This window comes from Blennius ocellaris (assembly GCF_963422515.1).
Source record: "Blennius ocellaris genome assembly, chromosome: 14".
Lineage (NCBI taxonomy): Eukaryota > Metazoa > Chordata > Actinopteri > Blenniiformes > Blenniidae > Blennius > Blennius ocellaris.
The window spans coordinates 8687874-8701446 of NC_137663.1; the positions used below are offsets into that span (position 1 = coordinate 8687874).

General features: G+C 44.3%; 1 protein-coding gene across 1 annotated transcript; it reads right to left on the bottom strand.

Annotated features, from left to right (window-relative positions):
- Window positions 1-50: 50 nt before the first annotated feature.
- On the bottom strand, window positions 51-13318 carry LOC308139197 (clustered mitochondria protein homolog; the record flags this gene model as incomplete). Its single annotated transcript, XM_080508543.1, has 28 exons — window positions 51-549; window positions 1048-1121; window positions 1760-1894; window positions 1977-2070; window positions 2157-2278; window positions 2377-2502; window positions 2600-2680; window positions 2793-2932; window positions 3944-4097; window positions 5023-5107; window positions 5196-5443; window positions 5542-5604; window positions 6029-6181; window positions 6420-6520; window positions 6594-6695; window positions 7134-7270; window positions 7359-7667; window positions 7770-7945; window positions 8494-8712; window positions 8795-8887; window positions 9261-9408; window positions 9502-9627; window positions 10306-10460; window positions 10552-10679; window positions 10764-10904; window positions 10987-11158; window positions 11251-11411; window positions 12058-13318. The coding sequence occupies 28 exons, from the start codon at window positions 13316-13318 to the stop codon at window positions 396-398; spliced, it is 5058 nt and encodes a 1685-aa protein (XP_080364669.1). The 3' UTR covers window positions 51-395.
- Between the last annotated feature and the right edge of the window lie 255 nt (window positions 13319-13573).

The following is a 13573-nucleotide window of genomic DNA, read 5'->3' on the forward strand; positions in this document are numbered from 1 at the left end:
AGTGTGAAACCCAGTGGACAGTCTGAGGACTGCAGCATGAAACAGCAGCTTTGAAGAATCCAAGATATATGCACATTTTCCCACACTGTATCCACATTTTCCTCAGTGGAATTCATCTGAACCACGTTTATTCACTCATCTCGCAGTTGTATTTAGCATTTAAAGGGCAGTCATTGTGCCTCTCTTAGAGAAAATGAGGAAGGTGCTGAGTTAATTCATGTATTTCTACAAATGCTGGTACAGATGAAGTTCTTTCGAACGTCCAGTTGTTCCAGTGACACACACAGAGCGAAGTCATCCTCAAAAAGCACACATCCGCACATGGATAATGTATTTAGTAAGAGCAGCCATTTGTTTAGTTGCTGTTGCTTATTTTGTGTGGCGATCTTCACACATCACTCAGGTGTCCCACTGTAACTGTCCTCTCGGTCCACAGCACCACATCGTTGTCTTCTGTCTGCAGTTTTGAATAATTGATTTTCTATCTCTTCTACTTCAGCTTTATTCTTTCCTTGCAACTCAGTCCTCAAGTCTGCAATTTCCTTTGGGCTAGAAAGGACAAAAACATGTGATATGAGGGTAGTGATCACGAGTGAGATCAATATTTAAGATTCATGAAATTCATTGGGTTTTTTTTTAAATGTCGTTTTTGATAATCAACTATTTACTTTTTGGTCAGTGACAAATAATTGCCAGGATGATTAATGAAGTATTTCTTCATTAATATTTCCATCTTATCCAATAAAACCGTGTAAAATGTGGGATGACTCATCATGAAATCGAAGCCGTTACATATCTCTGCATCCAATAAAAATGTAGGGTTGGATGTCTGTTATTACTGTTATGCATAAACACTTTTTACCACAGCGTGTGCAGCACAGGCTTAAGGAAATTGGTTCAAACTGCAGAATGTATATTACACATCGATCACAATTGGTGAGTGAAAATGTCCAGGGACCCCGTCGACTCTTTTACTGTAAAATGTACAAACATACAGAAATGATGTGGAGGTGTATGAACCACCCTGGGAGTGTTTTGTTGGCTCACCTGAGAGGGATGAGGATGATTCCACATGTGAGGTTGAGCTGCTGAAGGATGGAGTGAAGGTTTGGAGAGGAAAACTGTCGAGAAATAAAGGCGAGATAACCAGATATGTTTAAGTGCTTTTTGGCCGTGGTGTGAAAAAGAAGTCCTGCTTCGTTAGGTGAGTTTACTTTCTACTGGATGTTGCCAGGAGACATTCTACTATCGTGAGATCTACTCATCTGTATATGGTTAGCAATTATTATTATAATGTGTTTTAAGTGTTATTGTGAAGCATTTGTAATTTTTGTTGTTCTTACTTGTTCTTTACATCTTTTGGCATTGTTGTTGATTGTTGCCTTGAATACTAATCTTCATATTGTCTTGTATAATTATCAGATTTTCTGTAGTCTTGTATACAACTCTGTCTGATTTCTCCATGTCTGCACTTGGTTGCATAAAGCGAACAGCAGACAGTAAATTTATGGTCGTATGCCAATTTTTCTAATCTTTTTAACATTACAAGATATCACTAAGAACTGCTTGCTGCTTTCAGAATCCCCGCAAATATACGCCAACTTGATAAATGCCATAAATATTAATGTGTTCAAAGTGGGAGCGTTTATTATTAGTCTTTAGGGCACAATGTGTGAACAGAAGATGCAACACTTCAGTCTGTGCCATGCTCATTAGATAGCAGCGTTGTCGTCATGAAGAGTTACCGTCGCTTACAAACCTTGGGAGGTGGGACGCAGGCGCCGGGTGTGTTGCTGTAAAGCTGGTTGATGGCCTTCTGAAGGATCACAGCCTGCTCGGTGAGCCTCTTCAGGTACGCTGAGCTCTCCTTTGTGTTGCTGTGCTTCTCACCAACCTTCACGTGATCGACATTGCAGTGCGTCAGGGCAAATTCTTAACACCAACACCAACTGAGACGTTCATATTGTTCCACACACCTGGCTCTTGTATATAGTGTAAGCCTCCTTCTCGTGTTGCAGTGCGAGACGAAACTCTCCTTTGGTTTCGTACACAGTGGCGAGCGTATGATGGCTGCACAAGGAAAAACAGAGGGACTTTTATGACTCATACAAAGTCATCTTCTCTGTTCCAAACTGACTGAAATGAGTATTGCTGACCTGTGCGCCTGCTTCAGTGACGTGGCACCGTGGTACTTTGAGGTCAACTTTAAGGCATTGAGCAGGAACTTGAGCGAGAGTTCACACTCCATCAGTCCGTAAAGCACCAGACCCAGCATACTCTAACACAGAGGGGCACAGCAGGCGTATCGACAGATGATTCACGACAACGGCAGAACAGAAAAGAAAAGACAGACTTTGCGGGTGTGTTCTCCCTCACATCCAGCAGTGCGACTTGTGGATGGTCGTCTCCACTGACAAGCAGGGTGAGGTACCGGGCGCGATACAGCAGCTGCAGGGCGGTGGCTTGTCGGCCTCCAGCGAAGTAGTACAGAGCCAAAAAAGTCTGAATCAAAAAGATGAGCAGACACTTAAAAGCTCAGATAGCGTGGATAACGTGCTACGGGTTGACAATCTGCGGATGAAGACATTGAGGAACTCACGTAGTCCTGTATGGTCTGTGGATGATCTATACCTTGGACCCTCTCTGAACTCATGACTGTCTTTTCCTGGTGGCTCACAGCCTGTACAACATTAGAAACATCACTTGACATCCCTTTGTGGTTGAATAATAATCAGCCCCAGAGACCGTTGAAGATTCAGAGGTTAAAGGTAATCAAAAGAAATCCTATTTACATCTGCACTGTCCCCCAAGATGTAGCTGAGCCGTCCCAGGAGGCGCAAGCACATGCACACGTCTTCATGCAGGACGCCACACACGCTGCTGAACAGCGTCACGGCCTGGCCGATCAACTCGTATCCATTCTTGAGACGCCCTTGAAGAAACCACAAAAGAGCGATGACGAGCAAAGAAGGTGGAGGAATTTGTAACATCCGAGGAGGAGCCCGGGGAATGTTTCCCTCAAGGGGCTGGGATTGTTTACGTCACACACGTCGTGCTATATCTGAATGAAGGAAGCCAAACTATGTGTGTACGCTGAGTGACCTCGGGTTGTGTTTACTGTGTGACGTGGGGAAAGCATGTGGAGCAGCTGTGGCTCGGACGGTGGAGCCGGTCGTCTTCCAAACACAAGGTTGACAGTGTGATCTCCATATAGCCACCTGCCAATGTGTCAGTGGGCCAGACACTGAAGGCCAGTGGGCCTCCCCATGACAGGCTTGCTGTCGTCGATGTTTGAATGGTAGATTATATATTACAATCCCATCACTGCTGAGGGATTTGTCATCGCCATAATTCCCAAATCTTTTATCAAAACTATAAAATTCACCAGAAGGCCAAGAAATGGAGCTTTGTGCTCATTGCTGTCACACAGTATGGGCATTCACTACAGTATATAAGAACAACTTCCAGGTCATAATAATCAAGAAATGTTGGGGGAAAAAGTGTCTAATTCACTCGCTGACATGGATTTGTGTATTTTAACTATAAGAATGTGTCTGCTTGCATGTGCGTACAAATCCTGCACAGTATATGTGATCACTGGCCCACTTACATTTGTGAATACATATTATTTTAAATATATGTTTGCCAATTTTAAATTAATTATATATTGCACCTTTTTTTCAACCATAAAATAATAACCCACTTGTTCATCAATGTTATGGTGTGATACTCTCACCTAGGTAATTTTTTCGATCTCTTTATTGAAAAGATGTTGATATAAGGAAAAGGCTATAGCAACAGTTTTCGCTCTTTGGATTTAAAAAAAAAAGAAAAAAAGCATCTGATTAGAAGTTGTGTTCGGATCCAAATATTCGCCCCGGTTGTGTTCTTGCGTTCAGACCTGTGTCACACTGTATTCCAAGTTGTTGCTTGTGTCCCTCACCCTGCTGGACGGCCTCCTGTGCTTGCTGCACGAGCTGCGTGGCGTCCGACGCCGTCGGCCTGAGATGACTGACGACAGGGAACATGTTGACGACGTCCTCCTCGCTGAACACGGGCTTATGTCGAGACTCAAACGTGTACTCCCTCAATTGCACCTGAAAACACAGTGAACATTATGAACAAGGTGACGTCTGAGACCACAAAACTCCTCAAGTGCACCGTCGGCTTCCAGATGTGTGAACAGCACGATATGGACATTTCCTTTTTTTTGAATGCAATGTTTACTGTGTCTTGTTCATCCATCAAGTGAAGCTGTGAACTGCTAAATGACAACAGAATGATGAAGTCAGCAAGTGATCAGTAATTAATTGTATTTAGATTATTTGAAAACTGTAACATGACTTTTTTTCTCGCTGTTCCAATTAGATTATTACTTTTCTTCTTTTTTTTGTGACAAATGAATAGCTCGAGTTGTTGCTCATTTATGTGCCCATACAATATATACTTTGGGGAGGACCACATTTATGACGTAATCACCTTTTTCTTATACGATGCCTTTTATAAATATTTATAGGTTTTATGCATTTATACCTTGATTTTATTTATTTGTAAAGCTTTCATTTATTTCTTTAATTTCTTTGTAAAGCCCTGTGCTCGAGTGGTGCGCTCTAAGTAAATGTGCCTTGCCTTACTTTACCTTATAAACATTTTTCATTTTTTAAATCAATTCATCTATAGGATGACAGTAAAATCCCTCAACCTACCAATTATTTAGATATCAATTCCTGAAAAGAACTCAAGAGGAAGGGGCCTTTGCAACAATTTACAGAAATATATTTCATGTGCTGATATTTGCTATGTAGAGGCTTTTACTCAGGGTGAAATCACAACAACACTCTCCAATGATGCTGAAATTAATTAACATTGTCAGCAGTGAACTAAAAGATGGGAGTGAAGGGAAAGTGCAAGTCAGGAGGCATTTGGATGAATTATTGTAGTTAGATTTATTATTATTTTGTTTAGCATTAGGAGTCATTTCACTTTCAATTCAATTCAATAAGAAAAAGGTGGACGTCCAACCTGTATGCCTGTCTTGATGGCCATCTCTCTCAGCAGGGAGATCTTCTGGAGGCTGTATTTTTCCATCACGTCATCTATACTGTCACTGAACACATGGAAGAAGAGTGAAACTCTGCTGCATGTAATTGATCACACACACACACGCACACACAGACACACACACACACACACACCCATCCACAGTGTAGTGGTAATAATCCTGCGCCTCGGCCCTGATCCTGACCCACAGGTCAGTGGACGTCAGTCTGGACCACACGCTGTCCGTCAGCGAGGTCACACGGCTGCCGTGGCTCCGCCGCCGGCGGCTCCTGCGACGGGAGAGCAGCTCGTCTGAGCAGGAGTCCGGGAAACAGGAGGAGGAAGTCAGGAGACAGTTCAGGAAGTGACTGACAGCTGCGGAAAAAGCGGCAGGCTCCACATCCTGGAGGGGAGAAACAAAAAATACATAAATCACAGTTTACCATTAACATTATAATCATGGTAAAATGTGAAATGGAATCCTTTCTGAAGATTTTGTACCTGTAGGTAGTTCCTGAAGATGTGTTTTGCACTTCTGATGATGAGTTCACTGACAGTGAGTCTCTGTGAGGAAAAAAGTTGGAAGACACAAACATTAATATCATGGTTGTTGTGAGAATCTGCAATGGCTGTGTGTTTGTGTGTGTGTGTGCAAATTTTGTTCCATTTTATGACTTGTTCATGCCGTTATATATTCCTACTCTGTCAGTTTTAAAATACTTTGCAAAATATTTGATTGCGACACTGACATTTTATCATTTTGAAAAGTGCTTGTCAGAAAAAAGTGCTTCAGTATTTCTAAAAGCAGGAGGCGAGGCAGAGTTTTCAGCTCCCAGACTCCTCTCTGTCATGGAACCAGCTCACAGTTAGAAAGGTTAACAGGGTCTCTACTGTTAAGGCTCCAAACTCGTCCCTTGATAAAGTAAGAAAAAAAAGCCTGGACCATTTTCTAAATTAAGCTGCTATACGTTTAAATTACAAGAAGAACCTGTATGTGGCTGAGTCTCGCTCTCTCCTCCGTCTTGTCCAGCTCCGTCAGTACGACGCCCAGATATCGAACGTTGACACCCCGCTGGTGCAGCACTGAGGTCAGCGTGGCGCCGTCCATGGGCAGTGCTGTGTGATCAAGACAGTCTCTCAGCTGTAACACAACACACACACACACACACACACACACACACACACACACACACACACACACACACACACACACACACACACACACACACACACACACACACACACACACACACACACACACACACACACACACAACAACTCTTAGTGGATGTTACCAACATGATTTCTACGATGTGACGACAGTAGAGTCTTCCTGACCGACGACAGACCTGAACTTCATTGCTTCACATACAACTCACCACTGCCGGGATCTGATTGGCCAGCAGAAATGTAGCTGCGTCCCACAGCAGCCGCCTCTGTCTCCGAACGTCCTCCATGCTCTCGGGTGAGAAACGAGCATCTGCGGCAAACTTTAACTTCAGTCTCTAAACTTCATTTGTGTCTGTGTGTGTTTGATCAAGTTCATTCAATACCTGGACTGCAGACATCAGGATTGAAGCAGATGTCGAAGCAGGAGTCGCTCACTGATCCAACTGCATTACAAGCTCTCAGTGTCACGTTTCGTCTCTCAGATGCTACATAGAAGTAAAGATACCAACATTGGTTGAGCCTGGATATTCTTTAAGACAACACAATATCTGTCAACATCTCAGTCAACTGTGATCTCGTTTTATTTTTAACACTTACATGAACAGCTTTTTTGTTCATTAAAAAAAATAATAATAATTTTAGTGGCTGACCATGAACATATCATCAACATTAGCTTTAGAATTTATAGGGAAAACAATCTGTCCCCCGGACGCCTCCCCAGGAGGTGTTCTAGCATGTCCCTCTGGTAGGAGGCCTCGGGGCAGACCTCATAATTGGTTGATCTACAAATATCTTAAACTACCCCTGTTCTATTCTCTTTTTCAGTTTATTCTATTGCAACTCATTTGTAGCGCTGCTTCATCGTAACAATTTCAGATTTTGTAAACAGTGTTTTTAAATAATTTGTCAGGTCTTTTTTTTACCCATGTCAGCATTGGCTGCTGCTCTCTCTTCTGTTTCTGTGTCGCTGGCGAGTTCCTCTCTCAGCTCCGTGGCTTTATTCTCTTCTTTCAGTCGGCTGGGCTCCTCCCGTGACACCATCTGCACAAAGACCTCATGCCTGCAACCAAAAAAAAACACAAAGTAAAGGTCAAGGTACCTCATGTCCTGTCATTTATGAGCTTTGACTATCTGCAGGGTTTCCTCACCTGTGTTGGACGAAGGCCTGGATCAGCTCTGGTCTTAGGCTGGCCAGGCTGTGTCGATGCAGCCTTGGGAAACCAAACTTCTGACACTCCTTCGGAGTCTCGTCCCTCATCTGATCTTCCGCGAACTGGAAGTTCAGATCCCGCGGAAAGGTCCGGAGGAGGTCCAGGATGTAAGGCCGCCCGTCGTTACCCAGAATGCCAATGGTCTCGATGCCAGAGCAAAGCTCCACGGGGCTGCCGTTGTGGTCGAGCACCTGGTGGCGCTGGATCCTCAGAGGTTTACTAGCTTTATCCAGAAGCTCCAGAAACCTGACACAAAACATCCACTTTTGGTCAGTTCTGGCAAGTTTTTTATTTAAGCTGGAGATCTAAACATGAAAGTTATGTTTCATCTGTTAGATGTGAGAGGACCTCGGATGTGTAACGACAGTTTTTCCGTTGTCATTGGATCCATAGACGACACTCTGCTCTTGATTTTTCTCCAGTATCCCAGGAACAATCGTCTGAGCAATGACACGGATCCCACGATAATCCACCACAGCCGTCCCAAGTGTGTAAAGTCCCTCTGTGTCCACTGACGCATAAGCCTGAAGCAGATCATGGTAAAGGATTTTACACATTATTAATGCAACAGCCTGTGAAGAGAGTCAATTATGCATAATTCTCATAACCAAAAACAGTCATAAATAGTTTTTGATATTAGTACAACTGGAAAAACTACAAGAAAGCCGATAAGAAGAGCTTTCTATCCATAAACTAAACATTATGGTAAAGACCAGGATCCCTGCAGCAAGACGGTCTCATCAGAGAGCAGGCAAAACATCGTCTTACACATTTCTCTGAGCTTTTCAGTTCTGTCAGAAGTACATAGTAATATTGGAAAAAGAAATCACACTGAAAGTTGAAATTATCTTGGGAAAAAAAAGGGAATCTTTGTTCATTCATTTCAAATGCTTTTATAAAATCCAAATATATCCAGGTAGCTTCAGTAAAATTAGAAAGTCAATTTTACATAATATGATCCTTTAATTGTGAACATGGCTACTGACTACATTTGCAGCATTAGTGAATATAATTCTAAGATAGATGAGATGAAATGCACTCCAGGAGCTGGTGCAGGTGTCAGTAACTCTACCTGAGCTCCTCTCAGGTCGCAGCGTGCGGCAGCGTGAGCAGCGGTGTTACCCCCCAGCGGGCGGTAGTGCTCGGACACGTCGAAGCCCAGGCTGAAGAAAATGTTGTTCCACATGAACATCTGCATGTGACGGGACTCCCCGGGGTTTAACGGCATGATGTTGCCATCGACAACAGCCACGGCGCCGCGGGTTGCAGCAGCGACAAAGTCACTGTTGGTCTGGATGAAGAGTGAAAAGCCAAGGTGAGCAAGCTTGAGAAAAAGCTGAACAGAAATGAAAAAGAAAAGACATACGATGCACCTTGAATATGCTCCTCTCTCTATGGAGACGCTCCTGAAGAGAGGTCCTGGCCAGTTCCCTGCATTGCTGCAGCTCCTCGTTCCAGTCCCGACTCTGAGGTCAGGATGCAAAACCTTAATATCCTCCTCAACATGCAGCCTATATACTCATATACTATATACATGCTCATCCCATAAATGCACGTTCCTTAGAATTGAGGTATACATTTCTAAACACTTTAAGATTTACGGCTGAGAAGCATCATCAAATGCAAGAAATGATAAGTTCTAACACGTTCATCCAAGATTATTGTTCAAGGCGACCTTTTATTACTGAAGGAGTTGAACGCAGATAATTCAACTTTGAGGAACAACATTTCTCCACATCAGAGTCCACTTTATAGGACTAAAATGAATCAATTCTTCATTTGTGCCCTCTTCCTGCATTCCCACACTTGAGACTATTTCCCCTGTTTAGTGTCTGCAACCTGCCCCGCTGTGTGCTCGTCCTGGCCCATGCGGCTGGTGTGGGTCTCCTCAGCTCGGACGCAGTCCAGGGTGTGGTCTCCATGAGGCGCGGTCCAGGTGAAGACCTGGTATGGCGCTGCGATCCTCTCATAAGGGTGTTGCTGAACTCTGGTCGGCAGCAGAAAACACGGCTGGAGTTTAGAATAAAAACGAATCATAGTGGCTTTAATGCTGAATTAGGTTCTATTTTGAATTGCTCACTTCTTTTTCTGGAGGGAACTGAAGTTTCTCTTGAAAGCAGGACTGACTTGATTCAGCAGTTCGACGAGAGAGTGGCAGAGGATTTTGGGTAGTGCAGGTTTGGGGTTGAAGTTGAAGGCAGTGGACCTGTGGCAGTCAGAGAACAACAGGTACATTTCCGCTGGCCTGGCTGTAGCTTGCTTGTATTGTTAGTGTACATCTTGTCACAACTGCACACAAGATGGACAATAAAAAAAAAGCCACTCTGGCAGCCCTGTGACTCAGAGCTCTGAGTAATATGACAAGGTTTTTGGTTCTTTTTATTCAATTATTGAAAAATGTAGTGTTCTCTGTCATGTTAATGAATTTGTGGGTTCAGATCTTGTCAGTGTTGCACACAATACCACTTACATTGCTGGGGTAATGTGAGGAAGCAAGAGGTTGAAGTTGTATGCCTATACAACTTTCTCTGTAAACTGTTTTAATATTAGTTTAAAAGCATTAAAACAACAACCAACTAAATATTCCGACAGGTATTTCAACGGTGTCAGTCCATATAAAGAAGAATGAGCACAACAACTAATGTGACTGTCGATATATTTCACAAAACAATTGATAGTATTAGATTAGATGTTAAATGGATCAAACGCTGTTGGTCCCCTGAGTCCTGGCTTGGGTGTACATTTCTTTCCATCTTGTATTTGTGTACCTTGGTTTATATTATGTGACTTTCTGTATTTGATTCTAAATTATGATTTTTGAGCGAAACTTCTCTGTATCACCACTTCACATCATGACAAATGGTTCAACAGGTCCAACACTCACTGGTTGAGGTAGAAACCCCGCGTGGATGACGTGATGTTGAGCTCGCGGTCTTCGATTGTCAGGACATTGAGGTATAACAAGTCCCCGTGCATCTTCCTGTTTCCTGGAGGAGGGTTCCAGCTGCTCATGGTCAGGACCCTCAGGCACTGTAAAGGCTGCGATTGAGCAGAGGTTTTAATTCATTTGAATGTTTTTTTTTTGCCACTGGATATTATGGATGTTTTCAGCTGGAAGCTGGTTTGTCACCTTCCAGTCATCTCTGACGGGCTGCAGTGGACTCAGTGGTCGCTCTTTACACCCGGGGAGGATGAACTCTGGAGGGCTGCAGTCAACGGGCTCCTTCTCAGAAGCTCGCCTCCTCACACTTTCACTCTCTGAACACGTGAATAAGGAATTGAAAGGAGCCGAATGACTTCCTGTAAGGGTTACGACATGAGGTGTAACCAGAGGAGCGTTACCTTTACATCGACTGGCGTAAAAGCTGAGGTAAGACAGTGAGCTGCAGTTCACTCCATTGTAAGCGTCTGCAGGGTCGAGGCTCCTCAGGAGGTTACGTACGTGTCTGACGTGAAGACGAGCATCACGCATCGTGTACGAATCTGTGACAAATGTGCACTTACTTGGATGCAATGCAGCTAAATTAAGCAGATGACTGACGGAGGAACAGGACAAGGCAGTTACCCTCCACCACCTTGATCAGCGCTCCTTCTTGGATGTCCTGGTTGGAGCGCAGCTCCATCAGGTTATCCAGCGTGGTGCCGCCCAGCTGAAGGGAGAAGCATGTGCGGTGGCAGGTGAGTTCATGGTCCATCAACACCTGATGCAGCTCCACCACCAACATCTGGCCTGACACCTGGAACCAGAGGAAGGACATAGAGTAGGACATAGGGCTTGGGCATTGCATCTTCAACAAAGTGACGGCAGCGTTGCAGAGCAGAGCAGAACCTGAAGCTCAAAGTTCTCTGCTCCAGGAGGCTGAATTCTGACTGTAAAGCCCGTCTCCTGGAGGTCAACGATGTCTCGTAGGTCCAGCTGTTCTTTGTTATCATTTTCAGACTGCTCTGGGAGACCGTCGTCCGGTTTTCCTTCAGGTTGATTCAGAACTGCTGTCAGCAGAAGACACAGAAGCAATATGAAGATAAAAGATGGTAGCACAATATAGAACATACATTTCCTATACAGTTTAAGGTTTGTTAATTAGCTGACCGAAAAGCATGAAAGGAAACAAAAATAACAGACTTTTTGAAATGATGAAAATACAGAATCGTATACACATTTTATACACATAAGAACCAATCACTTTGGTCTCCATTCAAAAGATACATTTTCTATTCTGTCATTCTATTTAGGCTGATCTTCATATGATTTACAATATGAGGTTAATACAAGTATGTTAGAAATGCATTGCTTCGAGACAAATGTTTGCAATCCGAAAAGAGGAAAGTTATTTTTTTTTTTGTGTTAATATATCTATTTTTTATTTTAAAAAGCATTCTATTAATTGAGAAGAATGCAGTGTTTAGCATATTCTTATGATGCATGCAATACACTGTAGAAACTAAACAAAGTCACTTTTATATTCACATTATGTTTTTGCCTTTCTTGTTCCATTCTTAACAAGTCATATTTGGCTTTAACCTTCGTATATCTGAATTTCACACTATGTATGGATGAATAGGACTCTACATGAGAACTGATTGAACATTGCAAATACAGACAAAGATGAAAGAGGGAAATCTCAAAACAACACACCTTTGGCATGCGGCGCCGCCAGAAACAACCTGTCAACTAAGAACAGGGTCATTTGCTTGGTTCTGGCAGCTTCTTCATCCCGAACAAACGTTTCCAGCTCCACGACCTGATGCTCACGACTCCTGTTGTCCGTCTCCTCCCTCTCTGGCAGGTGTGAGTTTTGCTCACACCGAATGTGATCCACATGTGAAGAGGACTCTGTCTGGTTCGTGTTTGTCTCCGCGACGCCGGGGTCTTTGTCGTCTACCGGTTGGTCTGACAGCAGGTTCGCCTCGTCCAGATGTTCGTCATGTTTGAAGTCGGCGTCAGACTCGTCGGGGTCAAACTTCTCCACAGTTTCAGGAACATCACAGATGTTTTTTGCCTCTTTCTGGGACGACGCCGCAGCAGAGCGCTCATCCATGTTGCGTTCGCTCAGCATCCCTGCAACGAGCTCTGATTCAGGACTCTTGTCAGTCTCACGTGTCACAGAACTGGACTCTCTTGTCCAGGTAGAGTCTGTTTTTTCCCGAGCAGCATCAGCACTCTGTTGTAACATATCAGTTTGTAAAGTTTCCACCTTAAAAGTGTCAGTCACATCGATCTGGTGCAGTCCTCCCTCCCTCCATGGCCGGCCTAACTGAGCAGCTATTTCGTCTTGTTCATTGCTGATTTCTGAGTGAGTCTCGTGAGCTACTTGTGCCTCCAAAAGCACATCCAGCTGTTTCAGGATTTCATGTGCGTTCCACTCATCCACCTCCACCTCTGTGGCAGTGCCAGCATTTAGTGTACAAACTGGTCTCCGCACAGTCTCGCTGGTACCCTCTGTTTGCGTCTCAACTTCTGCCTGTGCTTCGGTCTGAGTCTGCACCCCGGTGCCGATCTGCGTCTCCGCTTCCGTCTGCGTTTCAACCTCAGAGAACCTCCGATCTCTCCCGCCGCTGCTCCCATCTCCCGCTTCTTCTCCGAGCTCATTCGCCCTCGGTCCCTCTTCCTCCTCGGACACCAGCAGACACACCATCGGCTCCACCAGGGTCACGTCGCCCCCCAGGTTGCTGCTCAGGATGATGTCGGGAAACAGGAAGTGCTCTGGCTCCAGGGCGAGGTTTGTCACGCCCGTGGACACGGTGAGCAGATCGTCGTCGAAGTCGTCCGGCAGGCTCGGGGAGGCACATCCGCTCTCCTCGCTGGACAGCAGAGGGGATCGTTCCACCTCCCTCCGTCCATCCTGACGCCTGAAGTAGTTTGACAGTGTGTGACAGCAATGGAAGATATTTCCCATGATGCCTCTGCTCACGGATCAGCAACACAACCGTGAGGAGGATCTAAAGGAGAACAGAAAAGAGAAAGTTAAAGTACAGCTTTAGACCTCATCTTTAGTGTCTGGATTTGAAATGTTGCAATTAGACCTTCTGTGTTTTAAAAATCATCTGACAAGCTTTGTAATTCCTTTCCAGCTTGTATCTTCCTTACATGTACTCATTAGAGCTGGTTCTGCATTTGTTGGTGTCAGACACGGAGACGGTGGCGGGTTGTT